General features: G+C 56.5%; 1 protein-coding gene across 1 annotated transcript; it reads right to left on the bottom strand.

The window, feature by feature from the left end:
* Positions 1 to 1,473: 1,473 nt before the first annotated feature.
* Positions 1,474 to 19,131, bottom strand: Dhx34 (DExH-box helicase 34). The gene is made up of 16 exons (XM_051206989.1): positions 18,374 to 19,131; positions 17,508 to 17,819; positions 16,542 to 16,796; positions 15,590 to 15,692; positions 13,967 to 14,184; positions 12,760 to 12,934; positions 9,886 to 10,079; positions 9,072 to 9,173; positions 7,200 to 7,433; positions 6,809 to 6,982; positions 6,384 to 6,501; positions 4,972 to 5,078; positions 2,992 to 3,273; positions 2,245 to 2,421; positions 2,029 to 2,164; positions 1,474 to 1,664 (listed from the first exon to the last, which is right to left on the bottom strand). The coding sequence occupies exons 1-16, from the start codon at positions 19,082 to 19,084 to the stop codon at positions 1,531 to 1,533; spliced, it is 3,432 nt and encodes a 1,143-aa protein (XP_051062946.1). The 5' UTR covers positions 19,085 to 19,131; the 3' UTR covers positions 1,474 to 1,530.
* Between the last annotated feature and the right edge of the window lie 1,856 nt (positions 19,132 to 20,987).

Below are 20,987 nucleotides of genomic sequence, written 5' to 3'. Positions count from 1 at the left end.
GCCCTAGAGTTCACCCTCAACACCACAAGAAAAAAGGTCAACTCTTAATGATGGAGTCGGCAATTATGATCCATGGTCATGTGTATGCGGGGTCCTGGACAGGTGAGACAGCCCATAGTTACATGCCTTAAAACAACACAAAGCAGACAACTCAAGATTGCTTTGGGAAAACCTTCCTCCCTTGTTTCTTCACAGATGAGAAAAGCCGCCGATACAGTGAGTTTCGGTAGACTGTCTTTTAAGGAAGTTCTCCGCTGCAGGGCCTGTAATAGTGGCTGCTTCCAAGCTCTCCTGCTATTGCTCCTTCAGACTCAACATTATCTGCTTCTTACCAGCCCAATGCAGTGTGTGTGCGTGTGTGTGTGTGTGCGCGTGTGTGTGTGCGCGTGTGTGTGTGTGCGTGTGTGTGCGCGCGTGTGTGTGCGCGTGTGTGTGTGCGCGTGTGTGTGTGCGCGTGTGTGTGTGCGTTTACCTCAGTGGCTGGTGACAGGGATCTTTCTTGATCACTCTCCACCCGTTTCGAAGACAAGGTTTCTGGCTAGGCTGGCCAATGAGCTCTGGGGATCAATCTGCTCCAGCCTAGCCCCAGTTATGGAGTTACAGATGTGTTGCTATGCTCGGCCTTTATGTGGCTTCTGGGGATCCAAACTCAGATCCCCCTGCCTGAGCAGCAGACACTGAGGCATCTCCCATCCCGACGATGGTGTTACCGTGGGAGGGGTGGGTTCTCTAGTCTCTCACTCCTGTCCACTCTGCAGTCATGAGATAAAATCCCCAGTCTGGAACTGCACAGCTGGGTTCCACCTCCGACTCCCAAAGCTATGTGTGTCCGAAGTGTATAGGGGAGGCTTGTCAGAAGTGGCTGGGCGGGGGGGGGGGGGGGGGGGTCAGAAGTGGCTGGGCGGGGGGGGGGGATCAGAAGTGGCTGGGCAGAGGGGGGGTCAGAAGTGTCTGGGGGGGATCAGAAGTGGCTGGGGGGGGGCTGTGCCTGAGGCAGGGCCTGGATGAGCTCCCCAGGGCAGGGAAGGGCCGCGTGCCCACCTGTGCAGGTGAGAGGGAAGGAGCAGAAGATTCCAAGTAGTGGGGAATGGCTAGGAGTCCGCAGAGGCCCCTGAAAACCATACCCAGCCGCCTGGGGGTGGGGGAGTGTCCCGGTTCAGCCCACTGCCCCACATGAACATTAACATCCGCCCCATCTCCCTTCCAGCTCTCAGAGAGGTGGAAGAGCAACCCTGGGGCAGACAGCGGCTGGCTGGGGAGAGCTGCTAGGCCCTGAGAGTCCCACAGGGACCTGGGCGGCCCCAGCAGCCTCAGTGCAGTCACCTGACCTGCCCAGGGCCCCTCAGGGGTGAGATCCATTGCGGGAGACAGATGCTTGTCCTGGACCACGGCTGTGGTTCTCCCCACTGGGAGGCAGAGATTCAGGCGCAAGGTCTGCTTTATTCACAGGGACACCCCGCTGCCCCCCACCTGGACTGTCCCCCACACTTCCGGCCTGGGGCACCCGGGGTGCTCCCCGGAGCTCCCGGATCACACGTGCTGCCTGCGATGTCTCAGCACCTCAGTGGGAGTGAAGAGGAAGTCCTCCCCGCACACCTGGCAGTGGTAGGGTCTCTGCAGCACTGAGGTTTTCTGTGGTGGTGCAGGAGCAGCCTCCTCAGACCCTGTGGCAGAAAGGGCTGGTTATGGCTCCCACCCCACCCTGGTGTCAGCGTTTGGGGCCCCCAGCCACGGTACGGACAGAGTGGTACTGTGGCAGATGTGACAGCCACATGCTGGGGTAGAGGTGGCCGTGCAATGAAGAAATCACGACGGCCACCCAAGAGAAAAAGAGAAGACAGGTAAAGGTGAGACCCTCTAGGTCCCCTGTGCCCTGACCGGCCTTGGGTGGCCCCGGCTAGGGCCAGGGTCTTGAGCCAGACACAGGCACAGGTGGCAATGTGTGACAGACGGTGGTTAAGGACATCGGTCTTGGCACAGGGTCCTCGTAGCCCTGCACACACACGCCCCAGCCCTCCCCAGACTTGCCTGGATCATGCCTGGGCGCCTCGGGGCAGGTGTTCTGGTGAGCGATGCGCTCCAGGGGTGTGAATGGCATATGCAGACCGCAGTGTGGGCAGGTCCAGAAGGAGCGGAGACAGTCACTGTACAGGTCAGTGTCACTCTGCGGCAGGGCGAAGGCGTCAGGACCCATGCCTCCCTGACCCTTCAGGGCTACCACCCACCAACCATGTGCACACTCACCGTGAGACAGTTGTAGGTGAGAAAGTCAGAGACAGCATATCCCCCCTTGGTGGGGTGGGGGGTCAGGGTAGAGTTTCCAAAGAGGCCGGGCAGACTCGGGGCGGTCGTGATGGTCTGGGGTCCCACATAGAGGTTCTGGGCTTCTAGGCCAGTGAGCCGCCGGAGGCTGTAGGGAACCTACAGAAGGAGAGACCAGAGACAGAGATGGGGTGGGCACCCCCAGGGCTAGCTCTGCTTAAAGCCCTCCTCTGGATTTGTGGGCATGGGACCACCAGCCTTCGTGGCCCCGGTGGCCTCTCCAACTTCCCTCCCCAGGCTCTCCTCTGCTCCTTCTTGCTGATGAGACCAGAGCCAGCCCTGAGCCGCCTCGCCCCTCCGGCAAGGTATCTCAGGCTTCTTCCCCTTTTCCCAACTGCCTAGGCCAGTCCTCACCTCCAGGAAGTCAGCCTAGATTCATCCCTCTGCCTGGGCTCCCGTGGGGCAGGACCAGAAGCAGCTGTCTGTTCCCATCTACCCACATCTCCCTCTCTGTTCTCATAGTGGACACCTGAGCCCTCATGCGCCACATGACCTTAGCTCCCACCATGCATGCAGAAGGCGCCTATCATTTGCTCAATGAGTGGTGTCTAGCAGCACGGCCTCTGGAGTCAAATACGAGTGCCTCCCCTTAGCCATGTGGCCTCGGGCACCACTTAGCCTCTTTGCATTGAAGAGCTGTAAGTGACGCCCCTTCTGCCCACACAGTACCTTGGCCGCCATGAACTGGAGCAGCTCCCTGCTCAGAGCAGCCACCTCCTGGGGGCTGACTGCTGGAGATTCCTCTCCGTCCTGCTCTGGCCTCTGTCGCTGGGCCTGGTGGGCCAGCTGCCGGTCCAGGGCGCTTTCCCAGTGGGCACGGAGCCGCAGCGATGCTGCCAGGAGCCGGACGGCCCTCTCACTATCTGCGAGCTGCAGCTCCAGCCAACCGTCAGCCACCAGGCGGGAGCAGTCACCGTTGGTGTCAATGGACCGGCTGAACAGCAGAAGGGACTGCAAGAGACAAGAGTCGGGCAGGAGCCAGGGGACAGCCGAGCCGCTCAGGGTGACGTCCCAGAGTGCCCACCTGGCTATGCTCCTGCCTACCCATCATTCACAACCCATGCATCTGCTCGTTCATTCAATGCACTCACCTGTCCGTTCCTCGTCTGCCTATCTCCCACTTGTCCATCACTGAACACAATGTCCCTCTCCCACAATCTGCCCACCTGCATCCATGTACCAACTGTCCACCACCTTCCTAATCTCCCGTCCATGCACCCTCCCACCCACCTGCCCATCCTCCACCCAGCAACCCTGCAGGCCTCTCCTGCCGGCTCTGGTGCTGGAGATACAGTGAACAGTACAAACCAGCCCCACTGGCAGCCTGCATTCACAGGAAGAGAGTGGATGTGATCAACAGAAGTAGTAAACTGACGATGACACATGCTTTAATCCCAGTGCTTGGGAGGCTGAAGCAGGAATATGGAAACTAGAAAGACCCCACACACAGGCATGTGGGCCTCTGACACCAGGGCAGGGCCAGAACCACCTGTAATGCATTGTTCAATGGTGATGTTTTGGGGGCAATCCCACAGGAAGGACAGGGCTGGTCATGGGTGGGTGGGCGGGAGGCTGGTGATGGCACCACAGGGCTCAGCAGGTGATGCCCATTTGAGAGTCTGCATCCCAAACAAGCAGTAAAGGGGGATCCAGGCATCACCCCAAATGGCAAATGTCTCATTCCCACAATCCAGCCGGCCACCATACCATCCCTTTCTCCATAGTACACAGGAGCCCTGGCTGCACTGTCTCCCACTACATGAGCCCCACCTGGCTGGCACAGATGACCAGCCCCACTGCAATGGTGGCTGGCACCCATGGCTGTAGGGAAAGGCCTCAGTGGAAATCACAGCCTCCTGAAGCCCCTGCACAGTTTCCTGTCTCCGGGAACAAAACCAGAGGGGTCTGAATCGTGGGGCCATCTAACTGACGGGGGGGGGGGGAGCTGCTGGGGTAACACGTGACCCTACATGTGTGGTGGCTGCTCCCTCTGTGTGTGGCCCGGGCGGTGGCATGGCCTCAGCTGCCTCTGTGTAAAGTGAAGACATTAGGCCATGGATTGGCAGCGGGCAGGACTGACACTCCCCTCCTGGACTAGGCTCCCTTCCCACAGCCACTGTATCTCCAGCCGTGCACAGCTGCACACACCTGCCTTGGGGCCTTGGCACATGCTGGCCCTCTTGCTAAAGATAATCCCCTCAGGGTGTGACACAGTCCCTTCTGGACTACGGCCAGTCAGCACATCTCATCAGCTCCTACATTACCAGCTGGTGTCCGCCACTTCCCAACATTTCTCCCCATCCCTGTTTTTCCTGGAGACTTAAAAAAAAAAAAAAAAAAAACTACAACCTCAAATATCCCAGGCTGGCTTCAAACTCATGAGCCTCCTACTGGGGTTACAGGCATTCACCTGTAGACACAACATAGGCGCCCCTGACTTAGCCCAGGAGGGCAGCAGAGGGCCTGACCCCTCAGTATGCCACCGGGTGCTTGGAACAGCACTTGGCACCAGCAGGCACTCAACCAGTGACCGTGGCAAAGAGCCACAAATAAGGGCCACCCAGAGCCGCAGACCATGCCAGCGGGCATCGTGGGCAGAGGGCAGCTCTTGCAGGCAACCGTCCAATCTGAGCCAAGGCAGAGGCCTACCTGGAGGGCCGGGATGCGGACGCAGTTCACCAGGTATGGCTTGTTGGTCTCCAGCAGGGAGACGAAGGCCAGCAGCTGGTGCTTGCAGCTCATTTGGCCCTGGGCATCTGAAAGGTGAAAGCAGCCAGCTCAGGACCACCTGACTCCCCGGCTGCACACCCATGGGAGCCTACCATCACTCAGGGCCTGAGTGATGGCACACAGCACACACAGAGCACGCCCACACAGGTTAGGACGACGTCGGCTTATTGTACACTCTGCCATAGCCTATGAGCTCTGGAATGCCGGGCACTAAGGAACTGCTGTCCACCCTGACAGGGTCATCAGCACTGTCCTGACACAAACAGTCCTTGTTATTAAATGGCCTGAAGTCTGGCGTGTGCTTTAAAGTGCTCCAGGTGGCTCAGCTGGTAAAGGGGCTTGCTGCCAAGCCTGACGACCTGAGTTCAATTCCCAGGACCCACATGGTAGGAGACAACTGATTCCCAGAAACTGACCTCCACATGCGTGACATGTGCGCCCCGAAACACACACCAAGTAAACAGATGTGGAATTATTATTTGTAAAATAAATACAATGCAGCTGGGCGGTGATGGTGCATGCCTTTAATCCCAGCACTCAGAAGGCAGAGGCAGATGGATCTCTGCAAGTTCGAGGCCAGCCTGGTCTACAGAGTGAGTTCCAGGCCTGGCTCCAAAATAATACAGAGAAACCCTATCTCAAAAAACCAAAGTTAAATAAATAAAATGTTCCAGCAAAGTGAACAGGACACTCCAGTGGGAAGGTGACAAGGGAGGGGATGACGGATGGTGACAGTTGTTGAGGCTGCTCAAGGGCACCCGGGGCTCATCGCTACCTTATGTGATTGGAAATTTTCAAGATGGGAAAAAAGAGAGAGAGAGAAAGGAGAAGCTAAGGACGTAGCTGGGTAGGGCACTTGTCTTACTTACGTGAGCTCAATATCAAGTACTACAAAAACCACAAAGTGGAAGGCAGGAAGAAAATGGACCGGGCAGATGGGGCCGTAACCTGGTCACGGAGGTCAACAAAGCTGATTCTGCCCGGCCCGGCCCCTCCTAAGCCTTGTCTTTGTCAGTGACCGGCTCACTGCCCTCACACCCAAGGAGGGTGACCTGAGCTTGCCGCCAGTCTGCAGGGGACACAGCGGTGGCCATGCATGCCTGCAGAAAAGCTGGGGCCCTCGCAGGCTGCTCAGCACAGGGCCTGCTGCAGGGCCTCCAGCTGCATTTGGGCAGCGTCCCAGAAGCTCAGCACTGCATGCTGCCCACAGCTACCTGGCAAGGCTTCTCCCGAAGCTCCCTTACCACGGCACAGGTCGGGGTGTGAAAAGGAGCCCTGGGGAATGCCCGAGTGAGGGACCTAAGCTTGTGGTGCCGCCAGGGTCACTGTACCTTGGCTCCCTTCACGGCCTGAGGCCTCCTGCGCCTGTGTGTGCAATACCTCAGGGCTGTTGGCGAAGACGCAGGTGGGGTGCAGCACGGTGCCCTGCTTGGCCCGGGTGTGGAAAATCTGCAGGTCAAAGACAAGCACTGGAACAGAGGCCGCCACAGACCTGCTCGACCCAGTGCCCGGCCCCTCCTTCATGACTGCCTTCACACGCCTCCTCGTCCATGATGTCCTCTGGACCCCTGCATAAGCTGGGTCTGACCCACAGCCCTGCCCTCCTCCAGCCTTGGCCCCCGCCCTGGCGAGTGTGCAGAGCAGCCCAAAAAAAGGCCGAGGGTCCTTTTGTCACACAAAGCTCCCAGAACACAGCAGGTACTCAGGAAACATGTTAAGTGACATACTTGGGGACAGAAGGGGGAAGGAACCCCACCTGGTCTGAGTCCTTGCGGCCACTGTTGAATGCGTCGGGCACAGCCAGCTGTGGGTAGAGGCCCCGCCCCAGCACCAGCTTGAGTAGGGCCAGCTGGTCTCGGCTCAGGTCCTGGGCTGAGCTGGCTGCTGCCTGCAGCTGTTCCAGGTTGTGCCGAAGCTTGAACTTTACATCCTGTAGAGACAAGGACTGGTGGTGGCCCTGGCGGTGACTCTAGGGCTGGACACACACGTCCGGAAGGTGCTGCGCTAGGACGCACGGGTTGGGAGGGGCTATGGAAATCACTGGGGTGCGAACAAGGCTGGTGGCTCACAGGTGGCTCCCTTGGAGGAGGCTGTCCCTCCTGTGTTACACCCCTTAATGCCCCCGGCCCAGTACCTGGCTGTCTCACCTGGATGTCGACGCTGTCGGCCCGCTGGGAGGCAGAGCCCTCGCGGTCCTCATCACTGGAGCAGCCATCCTCCTGCAGCCGCAGCACCTTGCGCCTGCGTCCCCCACCCTCCTCATGCTGCCGCTTCAGCTGGTGCAGGGCCCGGCGCTCTCGGCGCTGCTGCAGCCGACTGTAGCTGTCCCCTGGGGCCACTACCTGGGCTCCACTCAGCAACCCGTGATCCTCCAACAGCTCCTGTGGACGGGAAGATCACAGGTGAGTGGGCACAGTTAGTGGGCTCTGGGCTGACACAGGCTCATAGAGTCAGTGTTCTCAGTGCAAAAAAAAAGCGTGCCCCCAGTTCCCCCTTGCAGGGCTGGATGAGTCAGTCCTTTGCCCCAGTCTTGAATTCTGTGCCCTGGAAAGAGCTGTCACTAGTTATCCCAGGAACACCTGGTTGGGCACAGGTGGCTCACAGGAACACCTGGTGGCTCACAGGAACACCTGGTGGCTCACAGGAACACCTGGTTGGGCACAGGTGGCTCAGGAGAGGGTCATGGCAGCTGCTCCCAGAGCTGCCTCCAGGCTCACTTGGAGGCTAGAGCAGGCCACAGATCCTCTGACCCCAGAAGATTCCTCTCATAGCTGGGCTGTGCTTGGGAACCTTTCAGGAACACCACATCTCAAGCCAGACATGGCCATGCATACCTGTAATCCCAGCACTCAAGAGGCTGCGGCGGGAGGATCGGGGTTTAAGGTCAGCCAGGGCTATATAACAAGGCCCTATGAAGAAAAGAGGGACTGGGAGTTCCTGCTCAGTGATAGAGTGCTTACCTAGCATGAGCAAGACCCTGGGTTCAAGACTCAACACCACAAAAATAATACAAAAGAAAGTGATGGTGCATGTCTTTAATCCCAGCACTCGGGAGGCAAGAGGCTGGCGGATGGATCTCTGTGAATTCGAGGCCAGCCTAGTGCACAAAGCATGTTCCAGGACAGCCAAGGCTGTTATAGAGTGAAATCATGTCTCAAAGAAAAAGAAAATTAAAGAAAAAAAAAAAAGAGAGAGAGAGAGAGAAAAGAAAAAGTCAAATACCACAACCTGGACCTTCCAGTGGGAGTCAGTGGTGGGAACCCAGATGGAAAGACCTGAGTCCACCACCACCACCACCCTGGCCACAATAGTCCTCAAAGGATGCGAGCTCACGGGCCCGTTCCCCACTGTGCCTGAGAACACAGATGGTGTATGTGTGCACATACAATGCTTCCATGCCCTGATACACATCACATCGCCTCTCGGGGCCTGGGCGGGGTAACGGGGGTAAAATCACAGCTCCAAAGCTGCAGACATGGGCAGGGAACGATGGGCCCAACATGGCTCATTGTCTCTGAGCTCCCTGTAATCGAGGGAGAGACAGAAGCCACAGGACCGTGGGGTTCAAGTTCACGACGGTGAACACATACTCTGTTCTCACTCATCTCCAGTGACCACAATGACACGCTGTCCACACAGCCACCCACATGCCGTCAGGCAGCCATCTGGTGAGCTATGTGTGTGTCTATTTGCTCACTGGGATCCATGGAGGTTGCAAGATTGTCACTTTCGTCTCCCCGTTTCCAGGGCAAACGAAGGCCCAAAGGACAGCATGGGCCTGCAGTCACAATGAGAACGGGGCAGAGCCAGGATACACTGCGCATGTTGGGCTCCAGGCTGGCTGTCCTGTCACATTGCACAGGCACCCAGCACTTAGTCTAAGCTGAGGGCCAAGAGTGGGCTTCACCATCAGGATGACCCAAACACCTTCCCAAAGAACGCTCTTCCAAGTCCACGGTTTCCCCCTTTGCCCCGAGTGTCCCAGTCCTGCTCGTCTACAAGAAGGGTCTGGTCCTCACCTTGAACTGGCGCCGCAGGTTGGCCATCTCGTACAGCCGGTGCTCCTCCACGCCCCGGCGGCGGCACCATTTTCGAGAGTTGCCGCTCCGCTCAGACTTCACCTGGTTGAGGGACAGACACCTCAGGGTCAGGGCCCCGCCAGCTCAAGGAGGCAGCCCCGGCATGGGAGGCGTGGTCAGGGCAACGGGTGTGGGCAGGGTGGATATTTCACTACAATTCCCCTTTTAGTCTAAAGGAAAGATTTAGGCTTGATTAAAAAAAAAAAAAAAAAAAAACTATATACAAAGACAGCAAACACCAAGTGTGCTCTAGGAGAAGGAAATGTAAGAACATACACACTTAACCCCTATCACCAGTGAGGTGCCAAGAGCAATGGCAAGACCTAGAGAGGGCAGGTTGGGGGCCGCTCTCGGGAACCTGGTAGTCCCCACCAGATAGCCTCAGTGCTGTACCCCTCCCCCACACACAGGAGCACCCACCCAGACAGCACACTGGGTTGGGTGCCCTGAGTCACGACTCTGATCCGCCATGGATGAGGATTCAGGAATGGCGGACAGGGTATGTATATACGATGTCCCCCAAGCTGGCTGGCTTTTCTCCAGACAGCACTGGTTTCTGTCAGGCTCGGCAATCCCAAGCTCCCAGTTGATCCTGGACTGGGCACTGGCTGTCCCTGGGCCCCAAGGCATGAAAGGCAGGGACAAGGGGTGCCTTAGGTAGAGTCAGGGCTCGGACACACGAGACACTACAGCTGTGAGAACCCCCAGTTGGGTAGAATGACCGAGGCGCCCAGCCCACCCAGCCCAACCTCACCTGCACCCAGGCATTGAAGACATTGAAGAGCGTGAAGGGGTCACCCTGGTCACTTTCCAGGGGCCTCCGGGCTGTGGCACTGTCCAGGTTGCTCTGTGCACTGCGGGTGAATGGTGACTGGACGCTGAGGGCGGCGGCAATGGTCAGCACAGGCTCTGCCAGGCTGAACATGGAACCCAGGATCAGCATCTTCCCTGTAGGTGGCGAGGGCAGAGTTAAGCCTCCTAGGCCCTGGAAAAGCAACCTTTCTGTTCTGGGGGGACTGCGGCGGGCCGGGGGGGGGGGGCTGGTCGCACCCCATTTCCCCTAGCTTACAAAGAGCCTCGGGAGCCAGATGGGCAGATTCAAACCCACAAGTCGGGATCTTGGGTAAGAGCCTCCATTTCCCCATCTCTCTGCCGGAGGTGACCGGAGTTCCTACCTCCTTAGGACCTGGTTAGTGCTGGCTGTAACCTTGAGCTGCCTGTGTATCCGCAATGGCTTCAACCAGCCCTGTCACTTGGTTTCCTTACTCTCCATGGTCACAACTCTCCTCCCTGATGGAGACCTGCACTGCCTGCCCCTGGTCTGTTCTGGGGATGACTGTGGCCATAGCAGAATAAAGCTGGACAAGGAGGAAGAGGAAGGCAGGAGTGGAGGAAAAAAGGGGACTTGAAAGGAAGGAGCAGGGGACCAGGGAAGGCCATGGCGGGGAGAAAGGCAATCAGAACTCGATGCAGTAAATGCACTATAGAAACCCATGTCCTCGTGCTGGGCAGGCTCCAAAGCTACACAGAGAAACCCTGTCTCAAAAACAAAACAAAGCAAGAAATGGTGCAGCATGAAGCCAAGCTCCATGGCTCCCCTGATGGTGCCTGATCCACACCCTGGGACACATGCCGGCTCCCCAGCTGAGCCTGCTTCCCCAGCTGAGCCTGCTTCCCCACCTATGCTGAGGAGGTTCAGAGGAAATGGGGGGAGAGCCTGAAGCTCCCCTAGCATGGCAAGGGCCCCAGGAACACCCTTTAGCCCTCAGCTCTGATTCTTTCACAATACCTCTAGACAGACAAGACTAGCCATCGGGTTAGACACTGGAGGCCTCTGAGACCACATCACCCAGCCTCTCAGGGCCACTCTGCTGAGTACGTAAAAGATCGCCTTGACCACAGATTTGGGCAGTGGTGTGTGGGTGGCCCTGCTGAGGTGGCAAAATGTGGGCTGTGGTGGAAACAGAGCCTGGTGAGTCAGGAGAGCTGAGGTACAGGGATGACTCAGAATGAGCAAGAGGAAGGGACAGCCTGCTTGACACATCCGGTGACAAAACAGGGCCACCAGGGCTGTGCAGACAAAAGGGTGGATCTGAGCTATGGAAAGGATCTGTGTCTGAGAGCCATGGGTCCCCCTGCCTGGCCCGCCTCAGGATGACGGTGGAGAAAGGCACAGCACGTCAGCAGCTCTTGTTCAATTAGGCTCTCCCGGCATTAGCACCTGCATTGGGATTGACTGCCCTAAGACAGCATGTCCAAACAGTGTGTCACTGGTCGGACAGAGTTCATGGGTGGAGACAGACTCCATGCATCTGCTCCAAGCCACTGCAGACCTCAACAGTGTGGAGCAGGAGGTGACGAGGGCTGCCATGGCCCCGGACCCAGCCCTTCTTACTCACCGGGCTGATCTCTTCATTTTCTGCTCGCTTAAGCACTCCAGTCTCTCACCCGAAGCCTCTCACTGACCCCAGGCCAGACACACACTGTCCCTGCCTGACATCAGGCGTCTGCTCCAGTGCCAGTGTGGCCCCATCGCCACCTGCTGCCCCCCCCAGGCGGTGCTGCAGCGTCCCCGCACCGCACCTGCCCACCTCCCGTGCATCATGTGTGAGCTCCGTGAGAGTAACATCCTTGTCCCACTGGCTTCTAAAATACTCCTGGCCCGTGGCATTTAGCGCTGTGGCTAACACTGTTGCAGGGACACCCCAGCCGCTGAAAGCCAGGCAGCAATTTACTGTGTCATACCGGTCGGTGGGCCTCTAGTGGAACGGTATTCGACACCACAGTGCTGGGGCTTTATTCATGTTTCTCCGCTACACACATTTCGATTGAGTGTTTTAAACTGCTAGGCAGGGGTGGCTGGAATGAGAATGGAGGGGAGGGAGGGGGCTGCGGAGGAGGTGTGGTCAGTACTGGCCAGTGTATGCGCACTGGACTGGACACTGACCTGCCCAAGTGAATGTTTCCTATTTTCCTTTTCTTAGCCTACTGAGGCCTTCTCCTCCCTGCCAGCCACACAGGCTTTCTTGATCACACTGGAAGGTTCCTACCACAAGGCCTCCCTGCACTGGCTGCTCCCTCGGTCCAGCATGCCTTTCTGCCACATCTGTCCAACATGGCAGTCACTAAGCACTCGAGATGTGGCTGATCCAAACCCATGTGCTGGAATAGGAAACAGGCTGCGATAATCGTATACCGATTACATGTTGTAAGCATGTTCTGGGTGTGTTTGTTTAAGCAAAATGAATTATCAAAATTGGACTCTCCTGTCTCCCTTCGCTGAGTCTGAAGTTACACATGCTACTTCCGGCTTACGCTGGGAATGTACTTCCTATTCCATCCACACCGCTCACACCCTCATCGCCACGCCTGAGCACAGCAGTCGACTCCCCTTGAGTGACAGTGGGGCCTGACCATCCCAATACCTCCTCCCGTCTCCTGCTTTCTCTCTCTGTCACACCTGTGCCATCAGCTCGCTCTCCCGCTGCACCCCAGCCCCAGGCCCTGGACCCTCAGGAATAATCAACTGCTGTTTGAGAGTGAATGTCCTGGGAAGGCCTGGACTTGCCCATGGGTCACTCAGAACGAGCAGGTCAGGGAAGTCTGCAGAGGGGCGGGGGATCCTTACCAATCACCACATCTACCGGCAGCTGGGCCAGCAGAGACCCGATGGGGGTGAGGGCCTCTGAGCTGTCCAGGGCCCCCTGGTCTCGGAGATACAGGATAGCAGTTTCCAGGCTGGCAGGGGGAGGGGGCTCGATGAAGGGGAAGGTCCTGGGGTCTCCTACACTCATACTCTTCATCTGAAATGAGAAGCAGATATCCTTAGGGGACACGGGAGCCCCTGTGGCACACGGACTACAGGGCCTCGATTTTATCAAACTCCAAAATGTCTCACGTTGAGGTCTGTCTCCCTCACAAACCAAACCTACGCCGGAGGATCTGCAGTCCCTCTGCCCACTACAGTAAGTGACCTCTGCTGAGCATGTGACTGCCCTGGATCAATCTGGAAATGTCCCTGGGACTAGGCACACCCACTATAGCTGGTCTGGGTGGGGGGAGCTGGGTAGACAGACGCCTAGAGTGACTAGGTTGATGTACCACCTGGACCTGCCCACCACAGCAGAGAGTTCCTGGGATTGCTCCTCAGCTGGGCCTCTGAGGGGACAGTGACTCACCTGTGACAGTATGGGAGAATGTAACAAAACTCCTCACCACTAGGTTCATCTTGGCATACAAACCAAGTACCTCTCTGTGGAGAGTAGACCAAAGGAGGTTCGATAAGAGAGTTCAGACAGCCTGCCGGGATCATCCAGGATGGAGATTCTGCCCATCCACCAGCCACCCCACCTGCCACCCTGCTTCCCGATGTTGTCGAAAAGGATGTCTGGTGAGCAAAACATGGCAGTGCCACCCCGTTACTAAAGAGACTGAGGCAGGAGAATTCAGAGTTCAAGTACAGCCTGAGCTATCAAGAGAGATCCTGCCTACACACACACACTCTGAAAAGTTGAAAATATTTTTTAAATAAGTAACCAAAAGTGAAGGGTGTGACTTTTTGCTTTAGATTCCCCACACTGCTCAAGCCAGTGCTTTTGACTTCCAGATAGGGTCTCTTTGCATGGCCCAGACGGGCCTCAAAGTCGTGATTTAAATGTCTTAAGGAATCTGGTGTCAGAAGCCACTTTGCACTGAGCTCTGTTTCCAGCCACAGCGCTGTCTGTGCCCTTGGATCTGAGGAGCAGTTCTCCAGCTTGAGTGTGGCCGCCCAGAGTGTGGACTAGGTCAAAACCCCTCCAGACTCCTCCCCGGCAGCCAAGGTCAGGCGGCCTCACCTGCAGCACCAGTGCGTCCAAGGCCACCCTGCGGATTTCCGGGACTGGGTATGGAGCGAAGGCATCGTAGTCAGACTCGGCATAGAGGCGGTAGCAGACGCCGGGGCCCGTGCGGCCCGCCCGGCCCTTGCGCTGTTCGGCGCTGGCCTGGCTGATCCAGAACTCCTGCAACCGCTGCAGTTTGGCCTGCGGGTCATAGCTCATCTCCTTCACCTTCCCTGGGTGAAGAGGGGGTAGGAGTGGGCGCTGAGGAGGGCACTGAATGTGCGGGCGCCATCGAGAAGGGTTAGACACCCGCTAACCCCACACTGTGCCACACTCCTGAGAGAGGGACTGTGGTGGGCACTGGGGGACGCTGAGGTGTGGCCTGGGCTCCACGGCTCAGTACCACCCCTGCCCTGCCGTGGCCTGGGGCCACACCTGTGCGTCTCTCTCCCGCCTGCTTTCTCTCAGGTCTCTAGGCCTGCAGCAGCATTCTCTCACTTTCAACTCCTCATGTGCGCATGGCCAGCGGGTGGGTGGGCTGCGCCTGGCGTACACTGGTCCCCAGCCTTAAGTGGGACTGATGGGGCGCTTCGGGTCACCGCCATGTGAGGTGGAAAGCCTTAAGTGGGACTGATGGGGCGCTTCGGGTCACCGCCATGTGAGGTGGAAGGGAAGTAGGGTCCTCACCCTAACCCTCCACCACTTTTGCCTCCTGGCCCTGAGCGAGCTGTCTCCTTCACAAAAGTACCAGGGTCACCAGACCCTGGACAGGAGCCATGAGTCAGGGTCTGCTGCGCCCACAGGAGGCTGGCTAACACACATGCCCCTTTTTATCTTTTTTCCCTGATCTTTGCTCCTTTGGACGGTCGGTCATGCCATACTAAGTAAGCACCTACTATGTGCAGGCACATGCACAGTCGCAGGCTCTGGGGAGACAGACACACGCAAGCAAGGGCCCTGGTCTCCCAGGACCAGGTGCTCTGCATGCAGCCAGCACCTTCCATTTTGCCACATTCTACTGCCTCAAGATCAAGAGCATACCTGTCTAAACTGATGACATTTAAATAATGTCTTCGTGGTACATGATATTATGGGATGTTTTACCTGCCACGCCACCACTAACTGCTAAGGCTCCTGGGCATTCACACTGTACCAGGTGTCCACACACCCAAGGAAACCAACTCCCTCTTTCTTGCAACCTGAGGATGGTGTTGTTACTATTTCCATCTTACAAAAGTGTCCACGACAAGACTCACCGGCCAGCTCTGCTGTATCTTAGCAACCATGCTAGGCTCACTTTCCAGCGAATGTTCCAGTTGGGAACACATAAAATCAACAGAGGCGCAGCTTTAAAATATACCTCTGCCCCCCACACTGCGTGTGAAGGCTAGCACAAGCCATGAAACAAGAGAAGGACATGGCAGCAGACAGAGCAGTCAAGTGCAAAGGCCCCGGGGCAGACAGCGGTAAGCTTGGAATGTCTGGATGACACTGAGGTGTTTCCTGGGCTCTACAGCTCAGCACCTCCTCTGCCCTGCAGCGGTCTGGGCCCTGTGGACACACCTGTGCCTCTCTCGCCACGCCTACGTTTCTCCTGGGTCCTCATGGTGGTGCGTGGGCACTGAGGGCCATCCTTACCTGAATCAACTACAAAGCGGATCCCATCGATGGTGACAGAGGTCTCGGCAATGTTGGTGGACAGGATGCACTTCCGTACTCCAGCTGGAGCCACATCGAACACCTGGGGCCAGGGAGGAGATCACATGATGGACGAACTCAGCCCTGATGGATCTGCTTGCTCCTCGGCCTCCAGGAATACTTCACACCCACGGCCTAAAACAGCCTCCACATCCTCCCTGGTGTCCACCTCACTGTACATCCCCTGAGTCATCCTAGGCTCCCTCCCTGAGCTCCTCAGCCCTTGGACATCTTAAACGTACCTTGAACTCCTTTGCCATCCCCAAGCCCTGGCCCTTTCCCCTAGGCCAGGCCCGTCCATCTCTACCCTCAGCCCACAGAACTGCTCTCTGGCCTCCAGGTTCCAGCCAAACCCAATCTAACCGACAGACCCACATCCCCCCCCCCCCCCGTCCACACACTGTTCAGCCTGGCTCCCCAGTGTACTTGGGACAAAGTCTGGGCACTACACCTGAGTCTTCAGGGGCCCTGTGGGCCAGCCCCACCCACCTGTCAGCCCCATCTCTCATGACTTCTTCAGGCTGCCACCAAGGCCACTTTTGCAGTCCTTCTCTAGGCTAGGCACAATGGCTAAGAGCAACAGCCATGACCACATCCAGCCCGCCATATGTCTTTGTGAGTATAATTTCCCTGGAACTCAGTGAGGGAGCCTATGGCCTACCCACCTGAAAGCAGAACCCTCTGGCCTTTTGTAGAAAATGGGCCAACTCCTGGTTAAGATCCCCAGAGCCAAATCTCCTGGATTTAAGGGTGCTTGGCCATGTGACGGCTGTAACCCCATACAAGCCCACTGACCTGGGGCCGGGGGATACAGCCCCTGCTGTGCATAGGCACACTTGGTGCCTGGCCTACAGACTCCAGCCAGCCCTGCCTGGGAGGCTACGTGCAGTACCTTGTCTTGGTCAGCCACAGAGAGGGCACTGTGTAGCGGCAGCACCACCCAGCGCTGGGTGAGGCTGGCGTAGGCCTGGGCAGCGTCCAGCACCGTGCTGATCTCCGCCATGCCACTGAGGAAGACCAGGAGGTCCCCACGTTCCTCGGGGGGATACTTATTGTCGATGGCCTCCAGCACTCTCAGGAAAGGCCGCGGGTCCAGCTTCTCTGACTTGGCCGCTGTGGGTTCCGCCTCCTGCGGCTGGTACACTACCTGTGAGAGGGAGTCAGGGCAGGAACATGTTGTCACTCTTCAGCAGCAATGGGGCAGGGACCGTGGGCTCACAGGGGGACTCGGCACAACTGGTTGGCAGGTGGCACGCTCAAGGTAGCTTTTGGAGGAGATGGTGAGGGCAAAGAGCAGTGAGGTAAGAAGGCGTCCAGGCGCTGGCGGTGCTGCGGGTTTTAAAATCTATGTGCAAGTGTGTCTTAACATACGCTCTTACAGAATCGTACCCTGAACAAGCGGAACAGTTGAGCCTGTAAGGAACCCACCCAGGAGGACGTTAGGAAGCATCTTCGCGGGCATGCAAACGACAGGCTCCCAGCAACAATGAAGGCCTGCCCGAGAGCGCTTGGCTATGCAGACCAGGGCAGAGCCTTCCTATAGGACAGCAACATCTGGACTGCGCCAGCAGAAGGAGGGGAACACATCTGGCACATCCATAGGAGGAGGGATGCAATTAGAGGTCCTATGACCTCCCTGCCAGATGGTAGCGCTGTGAGGGAGGAGGAGCCTGAATCCCTTGAAGGACCACACGGGGCGGAGCAGTCTTCTACCCGGAGGGGCGGGATTTCCTACAAGAAGAATATGCTTCACCCATAGCAGACCCTAGCGGGTCATAATGTTCAGGGACCAGGCGCTTTAAAGGGAGGGGCCAGAGATGGGGAAGGGTAGTGGGGAGCAGGGGGGGGGGGGACTCACCGTGATGGGGAAGAGCCGCCCAGGCACCTGCACCACAGGGGCATGGCTGAAGTAGTTGGAGAAGAGAGAGATGTTGATGGTGGCCGACATGAGGATGACCTTGAGGTCAGGCCGCCTGGGCAGCAGGCGGTGCAGGACGCCCAGCAGGAAGTCATTGTGCAGGTGTCGCTCATGGACCTCGTCCACGATCAGGACCTGGTACTGGGGCAGGGTGGGCTCGCGCTGGATCTGGCGCAGGAGGAGCCCCACCGTCAGAAACACGATCTTGGTGGCCGCTGAGCGTGTGCTCTCAAAGCGGATCTGGTAGCCAACCTGGGGTGTGAGGGAGGAGAGCGTGAGTTCAGAGGAGGACACAAGGGAGAGCCTCGGCACCAGAGAGTCTCCCTGTCCGACATAGGGGCCTGAGGCAAAGCCATGTCCAAGGCCACCATAGAGACAGGGTTTCCTCCCCCGGAAGCGCAAGCCTATATGTGGTTATGCTCATACAGTGTCTGGTATGGTTCCTGACCGCCAGGTTAATGGAGAGTTACAGGCTAGGGAGGCAGCCCAGTGACAGAGCAACTGTTTAGCACAAACGAGCTAGTTCAATACCCAGCACTCCCCCGGAATCAGAATTTTTCTACTGGCTGCCAGCAAATAAGATGGATGAGTATCACGGATGCTTACATCTATCTGCCCAGCTGTTAAGGTGCTACACTGGATAACGCTAGCACCGCTGTCGTTTGGACCCTGTACAGGCTGAGAAGCAGGTAAGAGCTCTAGAATCATCTGAGTCAGTGCCTAAGTGATAACTTTAATGTGTATTGCCATGAGGACTATCAGCTCGTTCCCTGGTGTCTCACTGGAAAACCCGGTGTGTCGCTCACCTGGGAGCCATACTGACTGAGGCTCTCGAAGCCAACCCGCTTGGCCAGGGAGATGCAGGCGATCCTCCGGGGCTGAGTGCATGCCACATGACTGAAGCCAGCAGCCAGTAAATACTGGGGGACCTGAGTAGATTTGCCGCAGCCTGTGTCACCGGCCACCACCACCACCTGGTGTTCCTTGAGTGTCTGCAGGATGCGGTTCCCATACTGGGCGATGGGAAGTGCCGCCCGCTCACGCTGCAGTTTGGCCAGCCGCCCAAAAGCCTGCTTCTGCTCAAAGTCCAGGAAGTGAAGCAGCGCCCGACGGAACTCGGACACTCTCTCGCGGGGCAGACCCCTGCCAGGCCCCTGGCCCCGAGTGTCTGGGCCGCGGATGGAGAGGTTGATGCGGTAGCGTGGGTCGTAAGTACGAGGTAGATCAGCCAGAGCAGGGATGCCATGCTTGGCATGGCCAGGGTCCTTCTCCTCCTTCCTAGAGGCCCTGAGGTGCTGGAATCTCTGCAGGCGTTCAAAGAATGCCCAGAACTTCCGGCATTCCTCAGAGCCGCGACGAATGTAATCCTCATCACCAAAAAATACGTCTTCCAAGAGGCGACGAGTCTCGGGACAATTCCAGTCCCATTTCTCCGCGGCCTCTTCTTCCCTGGGAGCTCGGTGGTGGTGGTGTGGGTCTCGATGGTCCCTCCCCTCCCTTGTCCTGGGAGGAGGCATGGTTCCTATCACACTTCTGCTCAGTTAGACCAAGTATTCCCACCTACAGGCCATGCCCCATCTCCAGCAAGCAGGAGCTGCTCTCTCCTCAAGAAGTGAACCCTCCTTTCCTTGCTCTGGGGATGGCAGGGTAGGTAGCCGGGGGCCTGGAGGAGCTGGGGACACCGGAGGTATCTCATGACTCCTGCAGTGATCTCTGAGGAGGACAAAGCTTCATCCTGGACTTCCAGGTCCTGGACGCTTGGAGAAGAAAAGAGAAGACATTCATTCACTTTTAGAACATCAAATCAAAAGCCTGCTATTCTTCTTCAAGCTCTGGACTAGGAAGGAGAGGTTGTGAATGCTACTACAGGTGGGTCTCATGGCCAATCAACAAGAGACTCCTGTAAGAAAGAATTGCAGGAGCTGGATAGAGAGATGGCTCACTGGTTAAGAGCACTGGCTGCTCTTCCAGAGGACCTGGGTTCAGTTCCCAGTACCCGTATTGCAGCTCACAACTGTCTATAGCTGCAAATCCAGGGGATCTGACACCTTCACAGACGTATATGCAGTAAAACACCAATGCACATAAAATAAAAATAAATAAATCTAAAAAAATAAAAGAGGAATAACAGAAATAATGAAAACGGGAAACAGGCTTTTCATCTGGTGTCCATTGAGCTTCACATTGGGTGAAGCCCGTTGAAACTGAATGTCTTGAATTGAAGTTGAATGCTAGGGTCTGGTTTTTCCTGCCTGGCATATGCCATCCTTTGTCTGGTTAAGTTTTCCACCTTCCTTCAGAGAACAGTCCATTACATCCACATGGCTCTGGTGTGTTGGGCAAAGCACAAAGGCCTGGCCAGCCATGGTACTTTCTCCCCCTTTAATCAGTGATGGGTCAGAAGAATGGACACATGAGCCAATCAGGTCCCTGCTCTGGAATTTACAGTTGGTTGCTAGGAGAACTTTGTTGTTGTTGTTGTTGTTGTTCTACCTAGACAAGTTGGGCTAACCCTGAACTCATTCAGAGTAGCTCCGGGCATCAGTGTTTCCTAGACACGTCCTTAGACAATAACGTCATACAGACACAATGGGCACACACAGGGATGGCCCCTGCGAGAGGGACGTAGGAGATGCCTGATAGCATTAGTGTTCAAGGCTTAGCCCCGTCAACCCTCCACTTCTTACCTGCAGCACTGAGATGGAGTCCAAAGCCCCACATTCTAGGCCAGTGCTCTACTACTGAGCTACACCACCACCCCACAAAATGCCATTTTGCTTAAAGTCAGCATCTAGTTTCCTCTCAGTGGATATATATATCACATATGGCTGTCTGGAATTCACTCTGGAGAGCAGGCTGGCATTGAACTCAGAGATCTGCCTGCCTCTGCCTCTCAAGTGCTGGGATTAAAGGCGTGCACCACCATAGCCAGGCTCATTCTTCCTTGATGTGTGTGTGTGTGTGTGTATGTATTTATATAATTTATTCTTATTTTATGTACATTGGTGTTTTGCTTGCATGTATGTCTGTGTGAGGGTGTCAGATCTTGGAGTTACAGACAGTTGCTAGCTTCCATGTGGGTGCTGATAAATGAACCTGCTCCTCTGGAAGAACAATCACTGCTCTCAACATCTAAGCCATCTCTTCAGCCCTCATTCTTTCTTATTAAAAGGGTTTCTCAGACCAGTGAGATGGCTCAGTGGGTAAAGGCAATTGCCCACAAGCCTGGCAACCTGAGTTTGAGTCTTGGTACCCATATAGGAGAAGAGTTCGTTCTCTCTCTCTCTCTCTCTTTCATACACACACACACACACACACACACACACACACACACACACACTGTAGAAAGGAGGTGCTTACGATAGTAAAAGAAATCACACACTTCCTTAGACAAGAACCTAGAGACAAGCAGATCATCCA

This window comes from Phodopus roborovskii, unplaced genomic scaffold (genome assembly GCF_943737965.1).
Source record: "Phodopus roborovskii unplaced genomic scaffold, PHOROB, whole genome shotgun sequence".
NCBI classification, from domain to species: Eukaryota; Metazoa; Chordata; class Mammalia; order Rodentia; family Cricetidae; genus Phodopus; species Phodopus roborovskii.
The sequence above is the reverse complement of the archived record's forward strand: the minus strand, read 5'-3'. Positions and strand labels throughout refer to the sequence as shown.